General features: G+C 36.8%; 1 protein-coding gene across 1 annotated transcript; it reads right to left on the bottom strand.

Annotated features, from left to right (window-relative positions):
• Window positions 1-431: 431 nt before the first annotated feature.
• Window positions 432-25,475, bottom strand: LOC139982652 (MOB kinase activator 3B-like). Its single transcript, XM_071995660.1, has 7 exons — window positions 25,281-25,475; window positions 19,275-19,425; window positions 16,699-16,792; window positions 14,494-14,627; window positions 10,335-10,450; window positions 8,899-8,985; window positions 432-6,952 (listed from the first exon to the last, which is right to left on the bottom strand). Exons 1-7 carry the CDS (start codon window positions 25,314-25,316, stop codon window positions 6,920-6,922), a joined length of 651 nt encoding a protein of 216 aa, XP_071851761.1. The 5' UTR covers window positions 25,317-25,475; the 3' UTR covers window positions 432-6,919.
• Between the last annotated feature and the right edge of the window lie 844 nt (window positions 25,476-26,319).

Genomic DNA, 26,319 nt, shown 5'->3' with positions numbered 1-26,319 from the left:
CATTCCATATCATGTAAAATTTGAATGTTGTTTTGACATCTCTCAAGTTACCTTTTACGTGTGATGGAACTATGTCTGGGCACCGAATTAAACATGGATCCGGTTGAATTAATTACAGCCTAATTAACTTACATTTGGTGGAACTTAATTAATAGAAGGGTGTCTTAAATTTGACTCCAATCTTATTGTAAGTATTTTACATTAGGTGTGATAAACTTGCCAATCAGGTACAAGTGTTTGGAGGAACAGAACTTAGTTTCTCATCAGTGCAATGACAGGTGGGGTTGGGTGGGGGATGGGTGGGGGGAGGAAGGGAGCTTGATCAAATTTTGCCTGAGAATTGCCAGACTGTCTTAAAATTTCAGACAATACAACTTCACAAAAAATCATATTTAAATGTGAAAATAAATGAAAGAAAAAAAACAATGAAGTTAAAATTTTTATCATTTTGAAATTTTATTACCATTAACTTTTCTATTCACAGTTACGTCTTGAAAGTTTACAGGAAGAAACCCTCTAACTAATGGAAATGAAGCACACACCAAGCCTCATACAAAACGATCGGCTACAGTGGTATTACAAAAGAAATTTCATATTAACAATTTATCAAGGACATGGTTATGATATTTCTGTGGTCCACTTAAAAAAGAAGAAGCTGCTTTTATAGTTGATAGTAGAGATACCAATACAACTTAAAGGTGGAGTGTCTTCAGTTGCACAGGGAGGTATTAAGAGCTAGATTGAATCCTGGACATAATAACATATATGTCACAGGGTCCCCAAGTTTTCCTTAAAGGGATATTCTGGTGGCAGACAACTCGGTTGGAAGAGAAAGATGTTTTCTACACTTTCAGGTTGAAAACCTTATCTCAATATCTTGTACCTAACTCAAGATACTGTAAATTGAAAGTAAAATAATTCGCAGGTTACACCCTCGATTCTTCCTTGAAGTGGATCATAGTAGTTGGTCTGTGATGTCATAATGGTGAATGTCCTTAAATGCTTTACATTCCCCTATTATGATCTGTTTAGACCTGATACACCTGTTCAGCTTACTTAGCTGTCCTCTTTAACTGTCCTCACTAAACTGTCCTCCTTACTAATGTCCTCTTAAGTAATGTCCTCTTTAGTAATGTCCTCCATAGTAATGTCCTCTTAAGAATTTCATCAAAATTAAACATTTTTTGGGTATAAGTTTTACCCTCTCTGAACAAATGAACAATATTATACAAAAAACCAACCACATTTTACCAGGATGACATCATTTCATTCTACTATTGCCAGATACAATCATAAAATACTACAAAATTTGAAAACAAAATGTATCTCTGCCACACAAAATGCTACGAGGAGGCAGTTACCACCTAAACAAAAAAATGCAGAAAACGTCAAACATTTTAATTAAACAATCAATTTGCCCCATCGGAATTTCCGAGAGCACACTATCCTTTATCCAATATTTTCCCGGTTCCCCCCACATATTTTCCCCACCCCCGGATTGACTTGGGTCTGGGGTTGTAGCCGTCCTCACAGCCCCCTCCTGGCAGGCCTGGTTATACACTTCCATGAGTTTTTTGCAGGATGAAGTTACTAAGTATCCGATAACATGAAACAGGTTCAACCATGGAAGCCATATTACTTGATGTATAGAAGGTAAAAATCCAATGTATTCCGTGCAATTTCCGTAAGATTTTATATCCACTACAAAAACGTATGTGTAAAACACTTTGGATGGTAGAATGAGAAGGAAGGGCAACGACCGGGGGAGCCGGTCGCTGAGGGTGCACAGTGTTAAAAGATTACCAAGAAATACTAGACACGGTAGAATGAGGTGCTCAAAAACAATGACACTTTCACAATAGTGTTAGAATATTCACATAGTGAATGTTAAAATCGTTATTGTTACTTTTCGCATGAACATATCAAATTTGTCTTTCTCATCACAGAAAAACGTGAATTATTTCACTTTTAAATCTATTCTTAGAGGAGAGTAGATGACATTTACTATTGAGTATGAGTATGATTAAGGTTATATAAGCAAGTATACTCCAACACATTGCTTCCATTGAAACGAGTGTAACGGTAGGGGTTACCTTAACACAGAAATTGCACATTAAGTGTAGGCTCCACATCTGGATGCAGACTGGGGCATGGTATGAAGACAATCTCCTACGCATACCAGTACAAGATGCAGACTCGTACATGGTAAGAGGCTGATCGGAGCTAACATTCCACAACCGAATATGTAACTGGATTCCTCGCATAATTATAACTTTAGTCAATCAAATGCGTATAATACAAGAAGCTAACTCAAATCGTAAGTTGTTGTCAGCAAAGGCGGAACTGTAACATACGAGAGTGTCAAACCAATGTACAAAATAAAATATAATGTCATACAGGTGACTGGATGAGATATATAAAATGATTATGCAGTATCAAAATTTGTATTCATAATTTTCCGTATCATTTTACAAAATGTGTAGCCTACTGTAACCTACACAGCATGACACTGGAAAAGTATAACCAGCCTACCGGCAATAGTGTAATCTGCACAGCTGGATACAGACTGGTGCATGGTATGAAGACAGTATTGGGCTATCTTCTACACATATCTGTTCAAAATGCAGAGTTGTATGTAGTAACATATTATTGGAGAAAAATAAAACGATTTTGAGGTATTCTAAAATTTATATCGATATTTTTAGTATCATTTCACAAAATGTTTACATTAACTTTTAACAATTGTAAGAGTAAAAAAAAAGATACATATTTTTGGCTTTGAATGCTTCTGACAAAGTTATCAATTATTGTCACAAAATATACTAGAAAATCAAAAATGGTCACTAACTCAACAACTTAGTTAAGCATTTTAGCTACCACCCTTTTCTTTAATCAATAATTAATAATCAAAAATCAATTAATCAAGTATTTCTTTAATCAATAAGATATTTAACTGTCTAATATAACACTCCTCAATGTCTTACAAGTACATTGATTGCTTTCACAACCAGCAGGAAAGGATTACTTTCATTTACAACACTTGGACATATGACTTCTAACTGTACCAAGAACTTGTAAACAAAAAGAAAAGAAAATACAATTCTGGCACATTTACATAAACAAGATAATCCACACAGCTGAAGTTATTTCAGGAGTTGTTTTCCATTGAAATAGTCGAGTGGAGTAAAAAGTCATCTAAAAACTTTCAATGACTTTTCTGATTGGCACGGATCCCTGCAACATCAACATGCTCAGAAGCTTTTAATATAAATCTTTCTATTTTAAAATGTCTTCATTTCACAAATCAGTTTTGTTAAATCATAACTCATATTTTTCATTTTCTAAATTTCTTAGCATTGTCAGAAATGTAAAGTTAAGAGGCTTTAGGTTTACCCGACGTCTGTATTTCCCCCGGATATGTCCTACATTTTTTTCCTTCTTTCTTATCTGAGTGTCCGGGTGGATTTACCAAGCTTTAGGAAATGTCCATATTTGTAAGTAGTTTCCACAAATTTGTTAAACATATATTCATGGAGCCACCATTTACAAGAATTATTTTCAATAATGGGGAAGGGACACCTCAACTAAGTCCTCCCCCACCCCCAGTTGTGGTGACAACCACTTCCATATTTCTTCCCTTCAGATATTGTAACCCTTGCCTCTAACTTTAGCTATTTTTAACCAGAGAGATGCAGTTTGACAATGTCACTCGAGGGCTATTACACCCAACATTTACATCAGTTTGACAGGGTTTTAAATGTTCATGTATTTAAGGGAAGTATTGCAGCATGCTGCAACATTTCTTCAAGTAATTTTTTATATTTGAATAATGAGATCATCAAATCACCTGACCGTGATTTCTGTCAGAAATAATTTTTGTGGAAAAGGTTAATTATTTACAGAGGAAGATGAAAAGCAAGACACGAGACATGTTTCACTTTCTTCCGAGAGAATAATAAGTTTGAGGAGAGGGAAAAACCCAATTTTTTACTTTTAAAATCAGCAGATTGTTTTCGTAACTCTCATTATGACACTCGGCTTTGTCTTATTCAATAACAGGGAAAAATTTCCTTGTTCGTGACAAGATCCTTTCCCTTTCAAAATTTGTTATTTTGTAGTTTGTTATTGTACAAGTTTGTCAGGGCTGTGCTTCTTTGCTTTGTTATTATTTCATTGTAAAGTCTAGCAGCTCAAAACTGTTAGAGTTGTCCTAGAATGACAAGTCTGTAATGTTGAAATGTTTGACCATGTCTTGCCAGGGGATGACTTGTGCAACAATTCCATGATAAGAACTCTCCTAATATATCTTAGTCTCATTATTATGATTTTTTGACCCAATCAGGGAATTGACTCACAACTAATTAAAGCACATTTCATTAACAATTCATTGTTCAAACGTTTCCAAAGATTAAAGTCCATCCGTCTATTTAACTTGCACCCTCTGGGTATTTTCAATCCAGTTCGAAGTTTGAGAACAGCCTTGCTAGGATGTCAATGTAACTTTTTATATTTTAACCCTATATAAGCCATTTCCTTACAGTTTCTCAACTCTCTGTTAATTCAAACCAATTCTCAAACTCACCAACTTATAATATTAAAAAAAAAAAAAAAATAATCAAATAAAAAAATGAAATGTTCCATTTATGTAATCAAAGGTTTACCCAGCAGCTAATCTGAGGGAAGACTTCCTTATTTTGAAACAAGTGAAAAACGATGGCTCTTTCAAGACTGCATTCAAAACTGTGCACGGTATAGCATTATAGAACATAGTTATGTGTGGTACACAAATGAATTGCAGATGAAAATGTGTCTCTTACAATTGAATCCAGTTATATATATGTCTAAGTACAGGGCTAAATTGCTTACTTTGATGTAGCTAATCAATCAATTAAGTAGTCAATTAATTAACCAATCAATTAATCAGTCAATATTGTGAACATATAACATCAGAAGTGTTCACTGTTGTAAACAGTCACACATAGGAATAACAAAAAGGTGTTTCAGATTTCTAAACACAGGAAACATATTAATAAAGAAAGTGACATTATTAAAATAACTAAGAAAAGGATTCAGAAATTTACAAATCATAAATGCCCTTGAAAAAAACAAAAAAAAAAAACAGAAAAATCCAACTGACAATGGAATATGAAAGAAAAAAAATAGAAAAAAATTGTTGGTTCGGTGTTGCCTTGCACATTGCAATTCGGTCTGAATTTAAGGATCAACATAAAATAAATTCAATTTTACATTTTGTGAAAATAAAAAGACCAAATTCATCCTTTCAATGCCATTTAGCTGTTTATATACAACATGACAATGCTAATTGTTTCTATTTTAATTAGAGGTTTTTCAAGTTTCGTACCGAATTGAGACAATAGCTCCTTCAAGGAACGTTCACTTATGCGTAAACTTACGAAACCATTTTCATTCCGTCCCAAGGTATTTCCTGAGACAAAATTTTGTTTGTTATTTCAACACGCCTGGCAAACAATTTATTTCGGGATGAGTACTATAAAAAAAAAAATAGGTTCAATAAGATTAGCATAGTGCTGAAAGTCTTAGGCCAAAGCGGATGGCACTTTGGAGTCTTAAACACAATATACAATCTACAAGACGTTTCACACTATATGACGAAAAAAAACCCCAAAAATGTTACAGCATTGAAACACTACTGAAGCTTGTAAAAAACCATTTTGGACTTAAAGATTAAAAATAAACCTGGTTGAGATGGCCAAGGATGTGAATCCTTTCGTCATTATTGGCCGCAGGAATCCTGAGACTCAAAAAACAAGAAGCATTTGAGAAATCGCAAGTTTTGGAAACAAAACATACACACTTGGCAAGAACAATTTCAGAACGTAGATTCCATGTGATTTCTAAAGCCCATAAATCAAATGTAATCCTCATAAGTACCGGCTCTATTTTTATGAAGACTTTCAGTAAAACATGATACACCGACTAAATGGAATATCTTTCGTTATATCTCCACCTACGTCTTACAAATTTTGTATAAATAAATCTGGTAAAACTGCAAAATAGACTGTTCTTTTTACAGAGTATGGTTGTCATTTACCGACATGCTAGACAGGTTTGTCATTTTTTATTAATTCACTTTACACACATCATTCCCTAAAAGGTGTAAATTTCAGAATATCTGTCAAACTTATGGAACAAATTCGATATTGGTAATGTTTGTCATTAAATTCCCCTGAAAAAAAAAAAAATTCTTGATGACAATGGCTAATATGCTCTTTGCATATGTTTGAAGTACTTTTATAGGTTCGCAGCATAATGTCGACTTTCAGAATGACTGACAGTAATGCATGCAGATTAACAATTCATTTTCAAAACGTTTCTCAATGTCAGAATGATTGATTCAACATATTTTGTACCATTAAAGACACATCTAAAAATACTCCAAATGGAACCATCATATTTGAAACCACTATTAAGTCAGCTGGCATTTACACCTGTATCGTGTAGCTATATCGGTTAAACCTGTGTATAACCATTCATCACATGTATCTTTTTCTTAGAATATCAATATTCATAGCATAAACCCCCTTATGAATATTTATAGCATATATCCTCAAACATGCCCTGGTTTACTCATCTGCCCTTCAAATATCTCCTACTTAGTGTAAAAAGGTAAATCCTCCAAAGGATTCATTTATCCAATAAAGTTGTTAAATGGCACATTTTACTTAAGTATTCATACATATTTTTACTTCATACATATGCATGCAACCAACTGTCTTGATCAGCTAATGAATAGTCATATCTAGGCTTTCAAGTCACTGCTTTGTTGGTAATAGTTGCACAAAGTCATCTCCATTCCATCTTAGACTGATGGCATCACCACCCTCCGTCTTACAAAGAGCTGATGGCACCTGTCTGAATGCTTGTCCCCGGTTACCTCTTAATATCCACAAATACCTTGTCTCATTACACGCTGTGAAGGTAGAAGGTAAAACCACTTTGAGAAGGAGTAATATAATTTTTGATGATTTCATCTTCTAACTCATTTATGACATATTTATAAAATAAGTACAACACACCAGTTCAGCAGAAGTGTTACATGTATACAATAATATTAATAGTATTAGATTTTTATATAGCGCTTTACACCAGCGATAGGTCTCAATTCTCTTTACAGACGTTATATATTACCCCTGGACAATGATAACCTGTCCCAGAGACAATCCCTCCAGTCGGCAGCAGTTATATACTGCGCCCAATGACAAGTTACCTCACAGGTACCAATTTAACTCCTGGGTGGAGAGAGGCAAGTGAGATAAAGCATCTTGCCCAAGGACACAACGTAATGAACTAGGCAGGAATCGAACCAGCAATCCTTGGATCACGAGTCCGACGCCTTAGCCAATTGGCCACCACGCTCTCACAACATTATTTAAGCTGTTAGAGGTAAACATCAATGGGGTAGATTATGTTCTTGCACTGGAAGTGTAGTAGACAATATCATTTAATAACGTTAGAGGTACACACCAGTGGGGTATATAAAACTCATGCACCAGAGGTGTCAACGACAACACTATTCAAGTGTTACAAGTATACACCAGTAGTGTAAACACTTTTGGAAACACTACTTAACTGTTTTAGTTACAAACAATGATGATTATAGACTAGAGGTGTTAACAGCAATGTTAACCACCGAATTTACATACCAGCCCTGCACCTACTTTAGATAACAATCATATATGGGCATGGCAATATCACAGTCGAAGCTTTCCACGAATTGTCAGGGATGTGCCCAGGATTTCCTGAGTGCCGGGTATACTGATCGCTGTCCTGGGGGAGGGTTCTAAAGGGGATGTTCCCCTCCCCTCAGAGAAATTTTTCAATATTTTAAGGTACTCAGATTCCAAATGCTGGCACTTGTGTAGCTTTTTAAGCACATACACATACACTAACAATTTACATTTTTTAATTTTTTTTATAGTGAAATATATTACGTAGCCTATAGCCTGGTAAAAGTTATTAGTTTGTTTCAAAGAGATGTACAAGGGACCGATTGAGAGCCGTAAGTAATGTTTCTCATCATGCGTAACTGATGCATAATTAGTCTGTATGATTTTGGCATAGGCTGGGCCCAATTTATGTTGAATATATTGTTAGGAATTTCGGGATTTAAAATGAAAATAATGCTGGACGGGATTCACAATTTTTAAGATAGTGCTGGGCGGTAAATTTTAGTGCTGGGCGGGGCCGCTCAGTGCCGCCCAGCGTGGGCACATCCCTGAATGGTGATACCTGTATCAATCTTGTATACCTTAACAATGTGTGTATTCTATGACATATATATCATATGATTAAATCTTTATTAAGTTATTAATTTGCTTCTCAATGTACAGTTTGCAGAGCATAATTTAGTGTTCAAATTTTGTGTAGCAGCAGTTTGAAGCTCTGAATTTGTCCCCCATAAAATACTATCATTCCTGAGTTCATAAGACTGCTGTACATTTTCGCCCTTATATAGCAATTTGACCATTTAGTATAGCATTTTAGCGATGTGAAGCCGGATAAATTATTCCCTTGTATACTACAGTACAGCACATAATAATACTATGCAAGTCTTCTACAACTTCCTGTGTAAAAAAAAACTGCTACATATATCCTTGCACTGTGTTAAGTAATTTGACAATTTTGTATAGCAATTAGCGATGTGATGCCAGATAAATTATTGTAGATTTAACTTAAAATAAAATAAACCTGTTAGCAAACTGCTGATCCACTAGAGAGCCTGTGTAGGGAATGTGTATAAGTAAGTTGGCCTGATGTTTCAATCCTAGCAGGATCTTCTTCAGAGGCTAAATGACAAGTAACAGTAACAGAAGGGACAAAAACTTGATAGAACTTTGAACTCTGAAATCAGCTTACCAATGGTTCCAATTCCTTCTCATCCACCAGCTTGAACTCGACCACGAAGTAAAAGAAATGTTTATAGCATGTGTTGATATGTGCTTCCTGAAACAATAAAAAGAAAGAAACAACTTGTTAATGAAGCATCTAGGCATATAACACACACACGTCATCCAGTGGGGACAAATCTCTCTGTACTGTACTTTCATGTGCTGCTTCAAAGCACTCGTACTAACAGCATTAGCTGTATGACTATCATGTTTCTATCAGATAAAGGTAAGGAACTGTTTGTAATGTCAGTATGAGTGCTTCAAAGCATGATATGTGAGGACAGTACAGAGTGGTATTAGCATTAGAATCAGATAAAGGTTAGGAACTGTTTATATTGTCAGTACGAGTGCTTCAAAGCATGATATGGGAGGACAGTATAAAGTGGTTTTTAGCACTAGAATCAGATCAAGGTTAGGAACTGTTCATACTGTCAGTATGAGTGCTCTGAAGCACGATATGGGAGGACAGTATGGAGTGGTATTAGCATTATAAAACTGTCCCTTCAGACTGCACACATATATATGCACAAGATCACTATCGCATAGAGTCTGTTTGCATACAAGGAAGTACCAAAAAGTAGAAATGGTACAAGTCATAACTTAGACATGACTGCATGTGTGACATCTTTCCAAAGAAAGTAAGGACAATATTTTTCAATTGAAATACTGGTGTCTGTGTGTAATATATTTGCAGACATACAGACATAAACACACACATACTTCTAAAAGAACTTCACTGGCTCCCTATCAGCTATAGAATTCAATATAAACTACTTCTTCTCACGTTTTGTGCTCATCATCTAGAACAACCTGTGAACCTGTTGCAACTTCTCTTGCCATATATTCCAACCCGCACGTGTACTTCATTCGCCCAACAAATTGTATTTAACTGTTCCTAAACCACGCTTGAAGACCAATGGTTACAGAAGCTTTGAATACTCTGGCTCTTATCTCTGGAACAAGTTACCATCACATTCGAACATGCTCTAAACTTTCTACATTCAAAAGTCTACTTAAGACCCATCTTTTCACTTGTTCTTTTGTAATTTAATCTGCTTTCTTTATAAAGCGCCTTGAGCAGTAACTTTTGTTTACTGATTTGGCGCTATATAAGTCTCATTTATTATTATTATTATTAAAAGTACACATTTATTCAGCTTGGGATCAGACAACTCAGTAAGGTGACCTCCAAACTGTTATAAATTTGCCTTAATTATCTTGTGATTTCTAAATTAACCTTTATGCCAGGGCACTGACCTGGTATGGGGGGTGGGGTGGGGTATGGGGTTGTAGCTGTATGATCATTAAATACCATACTCAATACCAACAGTTCACTGTGTGGGACAGTCTGCACATAGAGTCACATACAATGTTTAAGCGTAATAAATAACAAGTCATACTCACCGCTCCGATTTCTCCTAATTTATCAAAATGGTGGATGTAAACGTGGACGAAAACTCTGTGAAGTCTGGTCATGATCTTCTTACAGGTCTGGAAGAAATTTTTTGGAAAGGGAACATCTAAAAAGAGACAAAAAAAGAAGGGAAAAAAGAAGGAAAATAAGAAAAGTATGGAATGGTCAGATGAAATATAACACTGTACAATCAGTGAACTGTAACACTGTACAATCAGTGAAATGTAACACTGTACAATCAGTGAAATGTAACACTGTACCATCAGTGAAATGTAACACTGTACCATCAGTGAAATGTAACACTGTACAATCAGTGAAATGTAACACTGTACAATCAGTGAAATGTAACACTGTACAATCAGTGAAATGTAACACTGTACCATCAGTGAAATGTAACACTGTACAATCAGTGAAATGTAACACTGTACAATCAGTGAACTGTAACACTGTACAATCAGTGAAATGTAACACTGTACAATCAGTGAAATGTAACACTGTACAATCAGTGAAATGTAACACTGTACCATCAGTGAAATGTAACACTGTACAATCAGTGAAATGTAACACTGTACAATCAGTGAAATGTAACACTGTACAATCAGTGAACTGTAACACTGTACAATCAGTGAACTGTAACACTGTACAATCAGTGAAATGTAACACTGTACAATCAGTGAAATGTAACACTGTACCATCAGTGAAATGTAACACTGTACAATCAGTGAAATGTAACACTGTACAATCAGTGAACTGTAACACTGTACAATCAGTGAAATGTAACACTGTACAATCAGAGAAATGTAACACTGTACAATCAGTGAAATGTAACACTGTACCATCAGTGAAATGTAACACTGTACAATCAGTGAAATGTAACACTGTACAATCAGTGAAATGTAACACTGTACAATCAGTGAACTGTAACACTGTACAATCAGTGAACTGTAACACTGTACAATCAGTGAACTGTAACACTGTACAATCAGTGAAATGTAACACTGTACCAGTGAACTGTAACACTGTACAATCAGTGAACTGTAACACTGTACAATCAGTGAAATGTAACACTGTACAATCAGTGAAATGTAACACTGTACCATCAGTGAAATGTAACACTGTACAATCAGTGAAATGTAACACTGTACAATCAGTGAACTGTAACACTGTACAATCAGTGAAATGTAACACTGTACAATCAGTGAAATGTAACACTGTACAATCAGTGAAATGTAACACTGTACCATCAGTGAAATGTAACACTGTACCATCAGTGAAATGTAACACTGTACATTCAGTGAAATGTAACACTGTACAATCAGTGAAATGTAACACTGTACAATCAGTGAAATGTAACACTGTACAATCAGTGAACTGTAACACTGTACAATCAGTGAATTGTAACACTGTACAATCAGTGAAATGTAACACTGTACAATCAGTGAAATGTAACACTGTACAATCAGTGAACTGTAACACTGTACAATCAGTGAAATGTAACACTGTACAATCAGTGAAATGTAACACTGTACAATCAGTGAACTGTAACACTGTACAATCAGTGAAATATAACACTGTACAATCAGTGAAATGTAACACTGTACAACCATTGAAATGTAACACTGTACAATCAGTGAAATGTAACACTGTACAATCAGTGAACTGTAACACTGTACTATCAGTGAACTGTAACACTGTACAATCAGTGAAATGTTTTTCTGTACAATCAGTGAACTGTAACACTGTACAATCAGTGAAATGTTTTCCTGTACAATCAGTCCAATGTAACACTGTACAATCAGTGAACTATAACACTGTACAATCAGTGAAATGTGTACACTGAACAATCAGTGAAATGTAACACTGTACAATCAGTGAAATGTAACACTGTACAATCAGTGAACTGTAACACTGTACAATCAGTGAATTGTAACACTGTACAATCAGTGAAATGTAACACTGTACAATCAGTGAAATGTAACACTGTACAATCAGTGAACTGTAACACTAATCAGTGAAATGTAACAATGTACAATCAGTGAACTGTAACACTGTACAATCAGGGAACTGTAACACTGTACAATCAGTGAAATGTAACACTGTACAATCAGTGAACTGTAACACTGTTCAATCAGTGAACTGTAACACTGTACAATCAGTGAATTGTAACACTGTAATATGAGTGAAATGTAACACTGTACAATCAGTGAACTGTAACACTGTACAATCAGTGAAATGTAACACTGTAATATCAGTGAAATGTAACACTGTACAATCAGTGAACTGTAACACTGTACAATCAGTGAACTGTAACACTGTACAATCAGTGAACTGTAACACTGTACATTCAGTGAAATGTAACACTGTACAATCTTTGAACTGTTTTTCTGTACAATCAGCGAAATGTAACACTGTACAATCAGTGAACTGTAACACTGTACATTCAGTGAAATGTAACACTGTACAATCTTTGAACTGTAACACATACAATCAGTCCAATGTAACACTGTACTATCAGTGAACTGTAACACTGTACAATCAGTGAACTGTAACACTGTACAATCAGTGAAATGTAACACTGTACCATCAGTGAAATGTAACACTGTACAATCAGTGAACTGTAACACTGTACAATCAGTGAAATGTTTTCCTGTACAATCAGTGAAATGTTTTCCTGTACAATCAGTGAACTGTAACACTGTACAATAAGTGAAATGTAACACTGTACAATCAGTGAATTGTAACACTGTACAATCCGTGAACTATAACACTGTACAATCAGTGAAATGTAACACTATACTATCAGTGAACTGTAACACTGTACAATCAGTGAAATGTTTTTCTGTACAATCAGTGAACTGTAACACTGTACAATCAGTGAAATGTTTTCCTGTACAATCAGTGAAATGTTTTCCTGTACAATCAGTGAACTATAACACTGTACAATCAGTGAACTGTAACACTGTACAATCAGTGAACTGTAACACTGTACAATCAGTGAAATGTAAAAATGTACAATCAGTGAAATGTAACACTGTACAATCAGTGAACTGTAACACTGTACAATCAGTGAACTGTAACACTGTACAATCAGTGAAATGTAACACTGTACAATCAGTGAACTGTAGCACTGTACAATCAGTGAAATGTAACACTGTACAATCAGTGAAATGTAACACTGTACAATCAGTGATATGTAACACTGTACAATCAGTGAAATGTAACACTGTACATTCAGTGAAATGTAACACTGTACAATCAGTGAACTGTAACACTGTACAATCAGTGAAATGTAACACTGTACAATCAGTGAAATGTAACACTGTACAATCAGTGAAATGTTACACTGTACAATCAGTGAACTGTAGCACTGTACAATCAGTGAAATGTAACACTGTACAATCAGTGAAATGTAACACTGTACAATCAGTGATATGTAACACTGTACAATCAGTGAAATGTAACACTGTACATTCAGTGAAATGTAACACTGTACAATCAGTGAACTGTAACACTGTACAATCAGTGAAATGTAACACTGTACAATCAGTGAAATGTAACACTGTACAATCAGTGAACTGTAACACTGTACAATCAGTGATATGTAACACTGTACAATCAGTGAAATGTAACACTGTACAATCAGTGAAATGTTACACTGTACAATCAGTGAACTGTAACACTGTACAAGTGGTTAGAAAAGCATAATTCTACAGTAGTTTGCTCTAGGCCCATGTATTTTAACATGTTAAATGTACATCACCAATGCTATTGCATAGGGAAGCTGATTCATTGGACAAGCACAAATGGATAGGGCTCTTTTACCTCCAAAGGTACAAGAGAGGAGTCAATGAACATCTAAGGTACAGCAACTCCATGATGAACCCAGGAGGAATGCTGGAAGGTAAGGCAATTTGGGGGTGGGGGGGGGAGGGTTAGGAAGAAGGGTGAAGAGGTAAGGGATGGATGGGACTAGTTCCTCAAAGTTTAAAGTGACAGGTCAGTTTAAAAATGCTGCCCAAAGAACAAAACCCTTTTCACGGTTAAATCCTTTTTTTCCCCTAAGTTCTTTCTTGATTCTTCAAGTACGAGAGGAGAAATGAGAAAAAAAGCCCAAGAGCAACCATACTGTAAGGAGGAAGAATCGCTCACCCACATCTGCTGGGAATATTTTGTCATTGTTTATGAGCTTTTCCACCCAGTCCATTAGGTTAGCCACATATTCACTGGCGGGAAGAGCTGTGGGTTTCTTGTACTTGTCACCATCTGCCCACATGTACTCATACCTGAAATCAAACAAAGAAATGAATTATTTAGTGGAGAGATGGGAGTGGTGGGGGAGGGGGATGGTGGGGGGATTTGTGGGGGGGCGTGATGGAGGTGAAGGTTGGTGACAGGATTGGGAGATGTTCCAGCGAATAGTTGGATAAATAACTTGGATAGCAGTGAATGTAGTGCAATAAACAGTGTTCGACTTATGGCCAAAAAATTGCATAGCAACAAATTTCGACAATTGCTATACAATATTTTTGTTGCATAGCAGTTCCCCAATATTGAATAGCAGTTTTGAAATTACCACAAAACGGACCAAATGTTGGCGATCAATGTATTAACTAGAAAATGTTTGTTTATTATTATTATTTATACTAGTGTTGCTACGATAATCGTTTTCAATATCGGTATCGGCCGATATTGCAATATCGGCAGCATATCGGTATCGGTAAAATTTTGCCTAATTGCCGATAACAGCAAACCGATATTGAACTTTTCTTTTTAACAGCAGAGCTCCCTGTACTTATTTATACTTGCAGTGATTTGTTAATCTGCCCAAGACGATCCATTTCTTTAGCGTCAGTTAAACTCAGATTCATTTTCGATTAATATCCATGGAAACCTGACTCTCCGTAACATCTAAAAACACGTCTACGGCGCGGATGCAAAATACTGACAACTTTTTTTATTTAAATTGTCACGAAACTGATGAAAATTTTAAAATGACAAGTTAAAGTAGCTATATTATGTTATAAAATGAAAAGAGATTTAATCGTCTTTCAAACTTTAAAAAGTGTGCACTATGCGTACATTTTTACAACTGCAGTGTTTAACCCTATACCCAACTACTGTACCATGGTACATAAGCTGCGAATTTGCCCAGGTACCTTCCCAACAACTGTGAGCTCATCCCCTGTGTAACACCTGTTTGTTAACATTTTTTGGCACGTTGCCAGGGAACCTTTTAGTTACGTGAGATCACCCGCCGAGGTGGTTAGGCTATTTGCTTTACACTTAACTATGGTAGGATATTATTTTTTCAGGTTTCTTTTTTCGCTATACGGTCAAGTGAATAAGTTGTACATTGAGTGTAAACTCAATAAATTATAACTTCTACATTGTGATCGACAGTTCGTAAGTTAAGGTTTGAGTGTTTGCTCCCAAATCTGACTAGGAATTTGTATCGCACAAATCGGCACAATGTGCGATGCTGATTTGGAAACGTCTCGCAAGTTTGTCGTTTTGGATCGCATTTTGCGATGCGATACCGGAAAAATCGAACACTGGCAATAAACCACCAAAACTTAAGTTATATAGCGTCCTTGGCATAGTTAACTGTACATAGCATCATAGTCGTAGCTGCATAGCATCATAGGCATAGCTGCATAGCATCATAAGCATAATCACATAGCATCCCTGTCATAATCACATAGCATACTTGTAATAATAACATAGCACCCTTGGCTTACAGTTACATAGCATCCTTGGCTTAGTTACATAGCATCCTTGACTTAGCTACATAGCATCACTGGTTTAGTTATATAGCGTCATTGGCTTAGTTAGAGTACATAGCATCCTTGATTTACATAGCATCCTTGGCATAATTATATAGCATCCTTGGCATAATTATATAGCATCCTTGACTTAGTTACATAGCACCTTTGGCATAGTTACTGTTAATAGCATTGTTGACATAGCTGCATCATATCCTTGGCTTACATAGTTACATAGCATCCTTAGCATAATTATATAGCATCCTTGGCTTAGTTACATAGCATCCTTGGTGTTGCACTTTTTTAGCTCTTCAAACTTATGTTAGCAAACTTGATACAATTAACAACTTTAACATTCAAAATAGAAACAGGGTGATTTACTGACAAACGCTTAAAACTGTTCCCAGTTCTAGAACAGCCTTGATCTCCAGCCCTGGTTATTAAATTTGATTGCTATTAATTGCGAGATCCGTAAATCAGTGAAGATTATGCACATTAGGACTGATGAGACATTCGCTCCTCTTACAAAACACTGGAGAGACCCATAAACAGTTCTTCATGAATATTCAGACTTACTGTAGAAGTGACTTACTTTTGTCCGCCGCTCATAGTCGGACACGATGCCTTGCTGCAATACTCGCATATAGTACCGTAAATCAGGTTAATTCTGTTGAAAAAGTCCACCACTGCCAAAATAAAATGAAATAATCATAGATAAATAAAATAAATATTAATATTAAAGGAAAATTTATGATAACAATTAGTGTGTATATGGTATGATGTACACTACAGTACCTAATCACAATCCATTTACCCCAAAATATTAAAAAAAAAAATTAAAAATTGGATTCATCAGGCTGGTGTGATTGTCCCATGGTCTTGCCTTCCATGTTCTATTACCAGGGTACGAGATACCAAGATACTGCAGTGAAATTCACTGAAATCGTTATTAACTCTTTCCTTCGGTATGTAGAGTACACACCTCATCCCTTCCCATCTACTACTTGAAGTTTACCCAGAACTTCACAACCCTGTTTCCACGACAATTGATCACATTTCTAAATAAAGTTCAAAGAGGTATTGAACTGTTTGACTATGAGAAATGTACCAAATCTCTATTGTTTTCAAGTAACCAATGTTATAAGATTTTCTTGTGCACACTGGTGGGTGAGTGGTTGGTGGAATGAGGGGTCAGGGGGGTGGGCAGGGTTGGTGGCAATATTGACTGTGACTTTCCCCCAGTTTTACTTTCATTAAAGTTCACCGCTTAGAAAACACTGATCCATGAAACAGGAGTAATCAGGGCTTATTCCATCATTGAATAATGTGTAAACGACAAGCTTTCGGTACAATTAGTTGGCATAGCTGCTTAGAACTGGTGTTATACTGTAATATCTCATCTCCTTGGCATACAGTAGCAGGGTGTTGTGTACTGTGTAAAGTACCTGTACCTGATAAATATTTGAACAGATAAGTTTGGATAAAGGGAAGGAAATTGCACTTGTTTTACAGTTCCTATTAATGTCCTGACTTCATATTTGACAAATTGAGTTGCCCAATACTGACTACACAACCATGTGCAGTACTGTACATACATACAGTACAGTGTACATCTGAGCTGTGGACTATCTAGAAACATTTCATCACGCATGCAGAAATAACACAAAATGAACTTCCACTATAAACACGAGAGCAGCGTAGAAAGTCTGCTCAGCTGAAACCATAGAAAAAAAAATGCCAGATAAGAACTTTGTTAATTAATGAAGAGTAAATATTTACATTGACAGCGTTTATGATTGGGATATTTAGGTAAATCATTAATGATCTGATTCTATTAACATTGAAAACATCTGCAATGTCTCTTAGACCTTGCCATTGAAAGACAACGTGTATGTGATCTATAGATCTAAGGAATAATAATTTACCGTTCAAAATTTTTGTAGCAGTTTTGGAAAGCTCTGAATTTGATCTTATATAAAAGGCCACTGTATAATTTAGTTCCTATGTATAAGAACTGGGCTTTACATCTTTGAACTTGTTTGAACTGTAATGATTTCTACATTTTGAATAGCTTGTTATGATGTCATAGCAGATAAATTATTCCCTGAGATGTTTGTAGACTTTATACTGTGGTCAACACACCTGCCTGGCTAACTATATCCTTCATGTACAGTACAGCATATTACTCTATGTGTCCTTACTGTATCATACTGTCTCTATTGCTAGTCTACTTTAACAGTGATCATTAACTGAAACAGTTCACTATGTACAATTGTACAGGTTTATAATGTAGTACTGCCACACATACTGTATAAATATACATTGAAGCCATACCAGTAGGTGTGAATGTTCAAAGGGTTTGGCTATATACAGGTAAGTGTTATTCATACAGTATCACTCAGTACTGCCCTTGCAACAATGATAAAACACTTTGCACTGTCTGAACAGATCTGCCTGTCTACAAACTGTACAGCGCTTCAAATGGTTGTATTGTGGTATTAATGACACTACTAGTATGCAACCGAAATACTTCCTGACTAGGGTGTGTCACACATAATCCACTTCCTTCTACGGCCGGTGGTAGAAGATGTAAAGATAATTACGCTTACAGCAGGAACCATTAATGTTATCAACGTGGAACGAATAGTTACATACATTATTGCACAACTGTAGGCTCCTGATATCACTGTGTTCAGGCTATATAAATTGACTTTGTTATGACCAAGACCATGATACATTTTTTTACTCCATTTCGCCATGTTATAAGCATCACGATATTAACTGTACGGATGGCTTATAAGGGTACTGTAGGTAACTGCTACAATGTCAACTTGAAAAGCTAACCTGGGCTACATCAAAACTGATTCTACATAATGTATGTGCACACTGTACATGGTGCACCAATGTTTTATTCAAACTTTCCAAAGATTCTGACATTATGTAATGTAATGTAAATAAAATCTTATATAGAGTGCTCAGCACTACGCGCCATGCATCTGTGCGCTTTAATGCAAACAATCTAGAAAATACAATTACATAAAACATTAAATACAAACAAAGAGTAAATACATACCATCTACATAAAAAATACAGGAATATGAGATCGAAAAAACTAATAAAAGCACTGGTAAAGAGTAAAGCGATAAAACAGATTTACTACGACATTACCATGGACAGCGAGCCAGTCGTTGAGGTCCTCTTCTGCTGGTAGTTGGACCACACTCTTCAGGTCCAGCCCTGCGTTAAGGGAGGCCATGGCTTTCTTGTGAAGTTCATATTTCAGAGTACCTACTTCAAACTTTTTCTTGGCTCTGAAAGTCTGTGCAGAAAAGTTAAAAAAACAAAACAAAGAAACAACTGAGAACTACATCAGGGATGAGCCTGGAGTAAAATAAAAATCATGTGCAGAACTTTGCAAAAATTGCAGTATAGGCTCCAGTTTGCATATGCTACAGTGTGTTAGGATACTAGTTTTTGTCCCCGAGGTAGAAAAGAAATCACTGATATTCCGCGAATTCGCGGAAAAAGCTCATACATGTCTGCTTCATCACGAATTGTATTTAAAACAAACACACCAAAGACTTGTTGGTGTGTTGGAAATGATATAACCTGGTACAGCATTATGGTCAAGCAAATAAGACTTGTGATTTTAGGATTGTTGGTTCCAGTCATGGCCACACCATTACATAGGTTGTGCCCTAGGGCGAGGCACTTTATCTTTATTGCCTGTCACCCAGGTGTATAATTAATCATAATAATTAATAATAATCAGCAGTTATTTTTACGACGCTTAGCGACCATAAATGTGGGAGAAACCCGCAAGGGAACCTGTGAGATAAAACTGTCAGTTGGGCGCTGTTTAGCTGCTGCCATGTGGAGGGATTGTCGCTATGTTTGACAGGTTATCATTGACCAGGGTAATATTGTGATGCGCTTTGAGCACCGTTATCAGTGGATATGTCTGCACTTTATAAATCCTCAATATTATTATTATTACATTTGGATGAAACCAGGCAGACTCTTCACCAGTAAGCATACTGCATATTGAGTATTGTTATTGTTCAAACAATGTAACAGTTTAGTGGTCAGTGGTCAACGATAACCTGTCAAACATAGAGACAATCCCTCCACATGGCAGCAGCTAAACAGCGCCCAACTGACAGTTTATCTCACCGATCCCCATTTACACACCTGGGTGAAGAGAGGCAATGGCGATAAAGTGCCTTGCCCAAGGACATGAGTTTATCTCACCGATCCCCAATTTACACACCTGGGTGAAGAGAGGCAATGGAGATAAAGTGCCTTGCCCAAGGACATGAGGTACAGTACTGATCTGGCCATCACTCGTACCTGTAAACCTTAGATCATAAGTCCAATGCCTTATAAACCAAGAACTTGACTACAATTTTTTTGCACAGTAACAATCCTAAGTCTGTACCTTTTTTTTTATTTCAAAATCTATGTATAATACAGTACTGTATAATGTAGTTGAGCATTGTGAGCCTGAAGGGATATTTGAGTAGTGCTAACTGTACAACCAGGTAAAATGAAACTTGCCAAAAGAACATGTATACACAAGTACTGTACAATATGCCTGTACAGTACTGTACAGTACTGTAATGTTTGTTTACTTGATCAGTGGTTCAGCACAAGGAAGTTATCACTATCTATCTTATCTTCCGATACTTCCTGTAGCTGTAATCTTTGACATGCCTTGGTGCACATTTTATTTTTAAAAGCAAATACAGGTAATTTCTCAGTTACAGTATGTACAGGAAACCAGGCCAAGATGATGGCTATCAAACAGTATAGTCACATCAATAAGTAAAGCATTGTACTGTACAATACTGTAGTAACCCAGTCAGACCTCCACTACATCAATAAGTAAAGCATTGTACTGTACAATACTGTAGTAACCCAGTCAGACCTCCACTCCATCTATAGGTAAAGCATTTTACTGTACAATACTGTAGTAACCCAGTCAGACCTCCACTACATCAATAAGTAAAGCATTGTACTGTACAATACTGTAGTAACCCAGTCAGACCTCCACTAGATCTATAGGTAAAGCATTTTACTGTACAATACTGTAGTAACCCAGTCAGACCTCCACTACATCAATAAGTAAAGCATTGTACTGTACAATACTATAGTAACCCAGTCAGACCTCCACTACATCTATATGTAGCATCGCACTGTACAATACTGTAGTAACCCAGTCAGACCTCTACTACATCTATAAGTAGCATCGCACTGTACATTACTGTACAATAATGTACTTATAACCCTGTCAGACCTCCACATGAATGTAGGGCATACATACCCAGGCCTATAGCCAGGTTGGGGTTCTCACAGAGAAGGCCAGGGGCTGGGGACTGTACATACTACCCCATGCAGACTAATTAATGCGCACCTCACATTGCCAAACCTGCCAATATAGTGTTGTCTCCCAATACTGTACTTGCCATAGGATACTAACTGTGTAATGTACTGTACAGCAGCAAACTCCCCTATGCAGACTAACATGTGCACCAAAGTACCAAACCTGCCAATATTAAAAACTCATTTCTTTACTGGTTCTTTTGACTTGTGATTGACTTGTGTTATCAAGTGCCTAGAGCAGCTACTGCATGATCAACGCCGGTTAACGCCGGTGCCTTTAACCGGTGCCGGTTAACGCTCAGTGGTTAATGCCAGTGCCTTTCAATCAATCATAAGGTCCCGAGTTCGAGTCACTCCCAGATTAATGTATGTCGTCCAGTTACAGAGTTGTTGACAATAAACAATTCATAATCATGGACGTTAAAAATGAATGTAAGAGACTGACTTCGGTCAGCTTGCGGCTTTGATAAGCCAATGAGGCTTTTTCGCGAGTTCCTGCTTGCAAATACATACAAATACATGTACATACATCAACAAAGCTATTCAGTCCTAAGCTCAGTTGGTAGAGTGCTCAACTTATAAATAAGAGGTCACTGACCCTTCAAATCATACTTATAAATCTCTTTGTTCCTTTTCATTGTCTAAGATGTCACAGTCACTTTTCCAGCTTAATTATTATTTACTTTTAATTATGCAGGGAATAAATTAGTGGACATCAGTACTTTGTGTAGCAGCTCTGAAGGCTTCGAATTTTGTCTCAGGTTTTAAAATACTACCGTTCCTGTGTAAAATAATACATCTTTCGACTTCTCTCCTTCCCTTGTCTACTAATCCCCTTACATCTATCTCTTTGTGTTCACCATGCTCATTAACCTGTCTGTATTCTGTGCTTGTTTTGTTCTTTCTGTTACTGTTACTTGTCATTTAGCCTCTGAAGAAGATCCTGCTAGGATCGAAACGTCAGGCCAACTACTTTTACACATTGTCCTAAACAGGCTCTCTAGTGGAGAAGCAGTTTGCTAACAGTTTTATTTTATTTTGACATATAAATGTAGCAATTTTACCATATCATTTTGCCATGCGATACCAGGTAAAGCATTCACTACTTTGTCATAAATTAACAATAATCTCCATCCTCCTCGCAGTGGTGACTTACCACCAATACTTCTTTTCTACAAAATACTTTGTTTTTAGACAAACGGAATTAGTCTTCAAAACTGTTTTTAAAGTAATTAATTTGCGGAAGTTGATTAAGAGTAATGATTACTGGCGACATTTTAAGTAAAGTCTTAAAGTGCGGTATGACTAATTACCATACCGGACCCATTCCGACCATACCGGATCATATCGTACCATACCGGACCCAACCGGAGGCAAAATAAATGACCATCAGACACCACCGGACTATCAAATGCTTATTTTTTATCCTTAAATGAATCAATGACATCTATTTGGGATGAAATAGTTCACTTGTTTATGAACTTTGAGGTATAGGCATTACCTACATTAGTGAGATTCGGCAGTGAATCATCAGTGATGGAACTCACTTTAATCAAAGTATACATGCCATCTATCTGTAGCTATAACGTTTTCAAATGATTTTACCATACCGGTGTAATAGGAATCCAGGTCCTAGGAACATAGGTCCGGAGTACAATAGCTACCATTGTGAAGGGTTATGGTTGCGCTAGCTACATAACCTCTCACATAATCCAGCACAAAGGGACACCGTGGCCTGATGCGTCAGGACAAAGGAGGGCGGACGTACTGTAGATTCCTGGGGGACTTGGATTCCTGTTACACCGGCCCCATTTGGGTAAAATGGCCAGATGGTCATTTATTTTGCCTCCGGTTGGGTCCGGTATGGTCCGATATGGTCCGGTATGGTACGATATGGTTCGGTATGGTAATTACTGTAGTCATACCCTTAAAGTGTGACAAAATACACATCACATACTTTAAATGCTACAGTACTTTGCACCATACGCAGTAAATGTTGTAATAATGTGTAACGTACTGTAGACCTATCATACGTGTATGTTGCCTATATCTGTGTAAAATTGTTTGAGTGATGCGAAACAAATGCTGGGACACCATGATAACTACCCATTGGACGATGATAACTATTGCATTGGGGATACAGTGCAACCATAATGGATGGCTCAAACTTCAATTGTGTGCGTGGCATGATACAAAGGTAAGCCTAAGAAGTTAAGAACATCTATGTGTGAGGGAAGGTGGCATAATCCATATTGTTGAACTCTCCCCGTAACAACTTTCTGACCTACGACCCGACAATTTTCCTGTATCTACGCACGTTGCACAGTGGATTCTTTCGTTTATCTGTAATATCACTCATTAAAACAGTTCTCCCTATTGTTTTGATGTGGAGCACCCCTTCAATTTCAGCTATCGTTAGCGTTGCTTTTGCACACATGCCATCTAACCACTGTAAGAACAACTTGTATCAGAAGTTCTCAACCATTTTTGTTTTTAATCATTTTCGAAGTAGTTGCAATCTACTTTGAGATGTGAGAGCTGTAAGTTCTCAGGGCTAACGAATCCGTCCGATGGGTTGTACCACCGTCCTCTCTTAATGTTCTTTCATTTAATTTCCTGGCTTTCATACCCAGTATAGGTCCTATAACCCCAATAAATTGGAGCAGAACAAGCCATAGTGTGTTGACTCTTCTTTGGTGTTGCACGTACGGAATCACATAGGAAAAGTTCCCTTTGGAAGAATGGTTTTATACCCAATGGCATTAACAACAAGACCGTATAACCCGTCCTGGGAATGTTTTTTTGCTGATGACAGAATAATTTGGGTCTGAGGAACTTGTTGTGTTAGGAAGGAGGGCCTAAACGTTAAAAAATGAGTTTCTATGACTATAGTTGTACTTTCTTTAATACTGTGTATTAAGTATCTAATTAGTTTGCGATTCCCCAAAAAAGATTGGCCTAACTTTAGAATCCGTACCATATGAATGGGAAAGCTTTCTAGGGGCTAGGAATTAGGGTTTAGAAAGTAGGGAATAGGGTTAGGGATGGTAAAGATTCTAAATTAGTACCAAAAGATTAAAGATATCATGTCTGCCACTGGCTGGAAATTCACTGTTTTCTTATGTTTGACTGGAATTTGCCAGTAGATGAAGCCTTCTGATGAGTGACAGTAGACCCGTGTTACAAACTTAAATAAAGATCACAAAATACGTTCAGGGATATTGGACTATTGCAATCATAGTCCAAAATATGTCCTGTTCATTTCCTCAACTAAAGAGATCGTTCCTTCCCAAAAAGAAATACATGGGGACAAGCTTTAAAATTATTTTAAAAATAAATTTAACTTTAAATCCAAGTTATAAAACTAAATATGGGGATTTGCCTTGTAATGTTTTTTGGGGTTGCTGGCATTCTGTTAAGTCAGCCATGCAGTGACATTTTAGCTGCAAAGGCATTTGGTTACTTTGCATAGCCTGAGGCTAGCCTAGATATAAAGTTTCCATGGGAGGAGTATTAGTAGTGCTTTTGAAGTACCGGTCCAAAATATACCTTAGTGAGGTCATTAACCTACACGAAGCTTAAACGTAAAGTTAACATTAACCGTAAACTAAGCAGCCTGGGACAGTTTTATTTCAACAGACAGTATATACTGTAGAGTAAATTACTTACAGTAGGCCTAGGCTTACACAGTTATAGGTACGGGCTAACTTAGGCTAACGTTATTTTACTTCCTGTTCACTACTCCATTCCTTTTCAGTCTAATATTTACTTCCTCATTTGTGAAAAATTTACCTTGTCTGGTTTAAAAATTTTTGTGAAGTTTTCCATCGAGAGTCGTTTATTGTTGCCTTGATAAATGTTCGTTTGTTTTCGTAAAGACTAGTTGAGTCAAAGTTCAAGTTCCACCTTGGCCGTAATTACGTACACTACACGATACGATCGTTCATCACTGTGTCTGTTCATAGGCTTCGCCTGCTGGTTCCCCAACCACTTGGGTAAACGTGATTTCAAGTATAATTCGATGTATCACAACAATGTGCAAGATTGTATGGGACGCCGTTTGAGTTTGATGTTCAAAGATTTCGTAACCTCGCCGAAACACCGACTAACCGTTCCGGAACCGTGAGGGGAAAATATACCCTGGTTACTCGTGTCTACGTCACTAGTTTCCGGGCGACGATACGTTGATAATCATAACCTTCTTGCTAATTACCTTTCAATTGGTGAGGAGACACCTCTTTTCGTTCGTGGGGTTCTTTGATTGATTCTATTATGTTGCCATGATCGACTTTGTAAATGTATGATATGCCTAAAATTCACAAACATGTAAGCAAAAGACTGAAATGAACATAAGTTGAAGTAATATTTTAATAATGACAAATAAAATTAATGTTGTAGCCTGCTGTGTATATATCGTGGGCTAATGTTAGTATATAAGTAAGTCTTTAGAGGGTACGGGGGCTGCAGCTTCCTGAACAGTCACGCCGTAAGCACTGTGTCAAGTTATGTACTAAATTGTCATATCAACATACGCCTGTAAAAGGCACTTTGTTACTACGCACCGTATCACACCCTTCTTACCTTCAGTACACAAGCGTATGCAGATACCTGTTCGGCCTTCTTACTTCGGCTGGATCATTATTAGAAGTAATGACGTATTTAACCTGTTAATCAACAGTTACAGCTTCTTCATCTTTGCCTATAATGTTACTTATCTGGACTAACCAGGGGCGGATCCAGGGGGGGGGGCCGACCCGGCCCCGGCCCCCCTTTTTGGAAATCAGTTGCGTTTTTTATGTGGGAGTACTTCAAATTCCTAATAGGCATAACT

The sequence above is a fragment of the Apostichopus japonicus genome, chromosome 16 (assembly GCF_037975245.1).
Source record: "Apostichopus japonicus isolate 1M-3 chromosome 16, ASM3797524v1, whole genome shotgun sequence".
Classification (NCBI taxonomy): domain Eukaryota; kingdom Metazoa; phylum Echinodermata; class Holothuroidea; order Aspidochirotida; family Stichopodidae; genus Apostichopus; species Apostichopus japonicus.
Note: the sequence above shows the minus strand (reverse complement) of the source record. Positions and strands in the feature narration are given on the sequence as shown.

Bases quoted from the DNA above. Each gene is read 5' to 3' on its own strand.
- LOC139982652 (XM_071995660.1), bottom strand. From the start codon at position 25,316: ATGGAAAACTTCACAAAAATTTTTAAACCAGACAAG. The intron at 19,426-25,280 runs GTAAATTTTTCA...TTTTCTGCACAG, and splicing joins AAATTTTTAAACCAGACAAG to ACTTTCAGAGCCAAGAAAAA. The intron at 14,628-16,698 runs GTAAGTCACTTC...GTTTGATTTCAG, and splicing joins ACTATGAGCGGCGGACAAAA to GTATGAGTACATGTGGGCAG.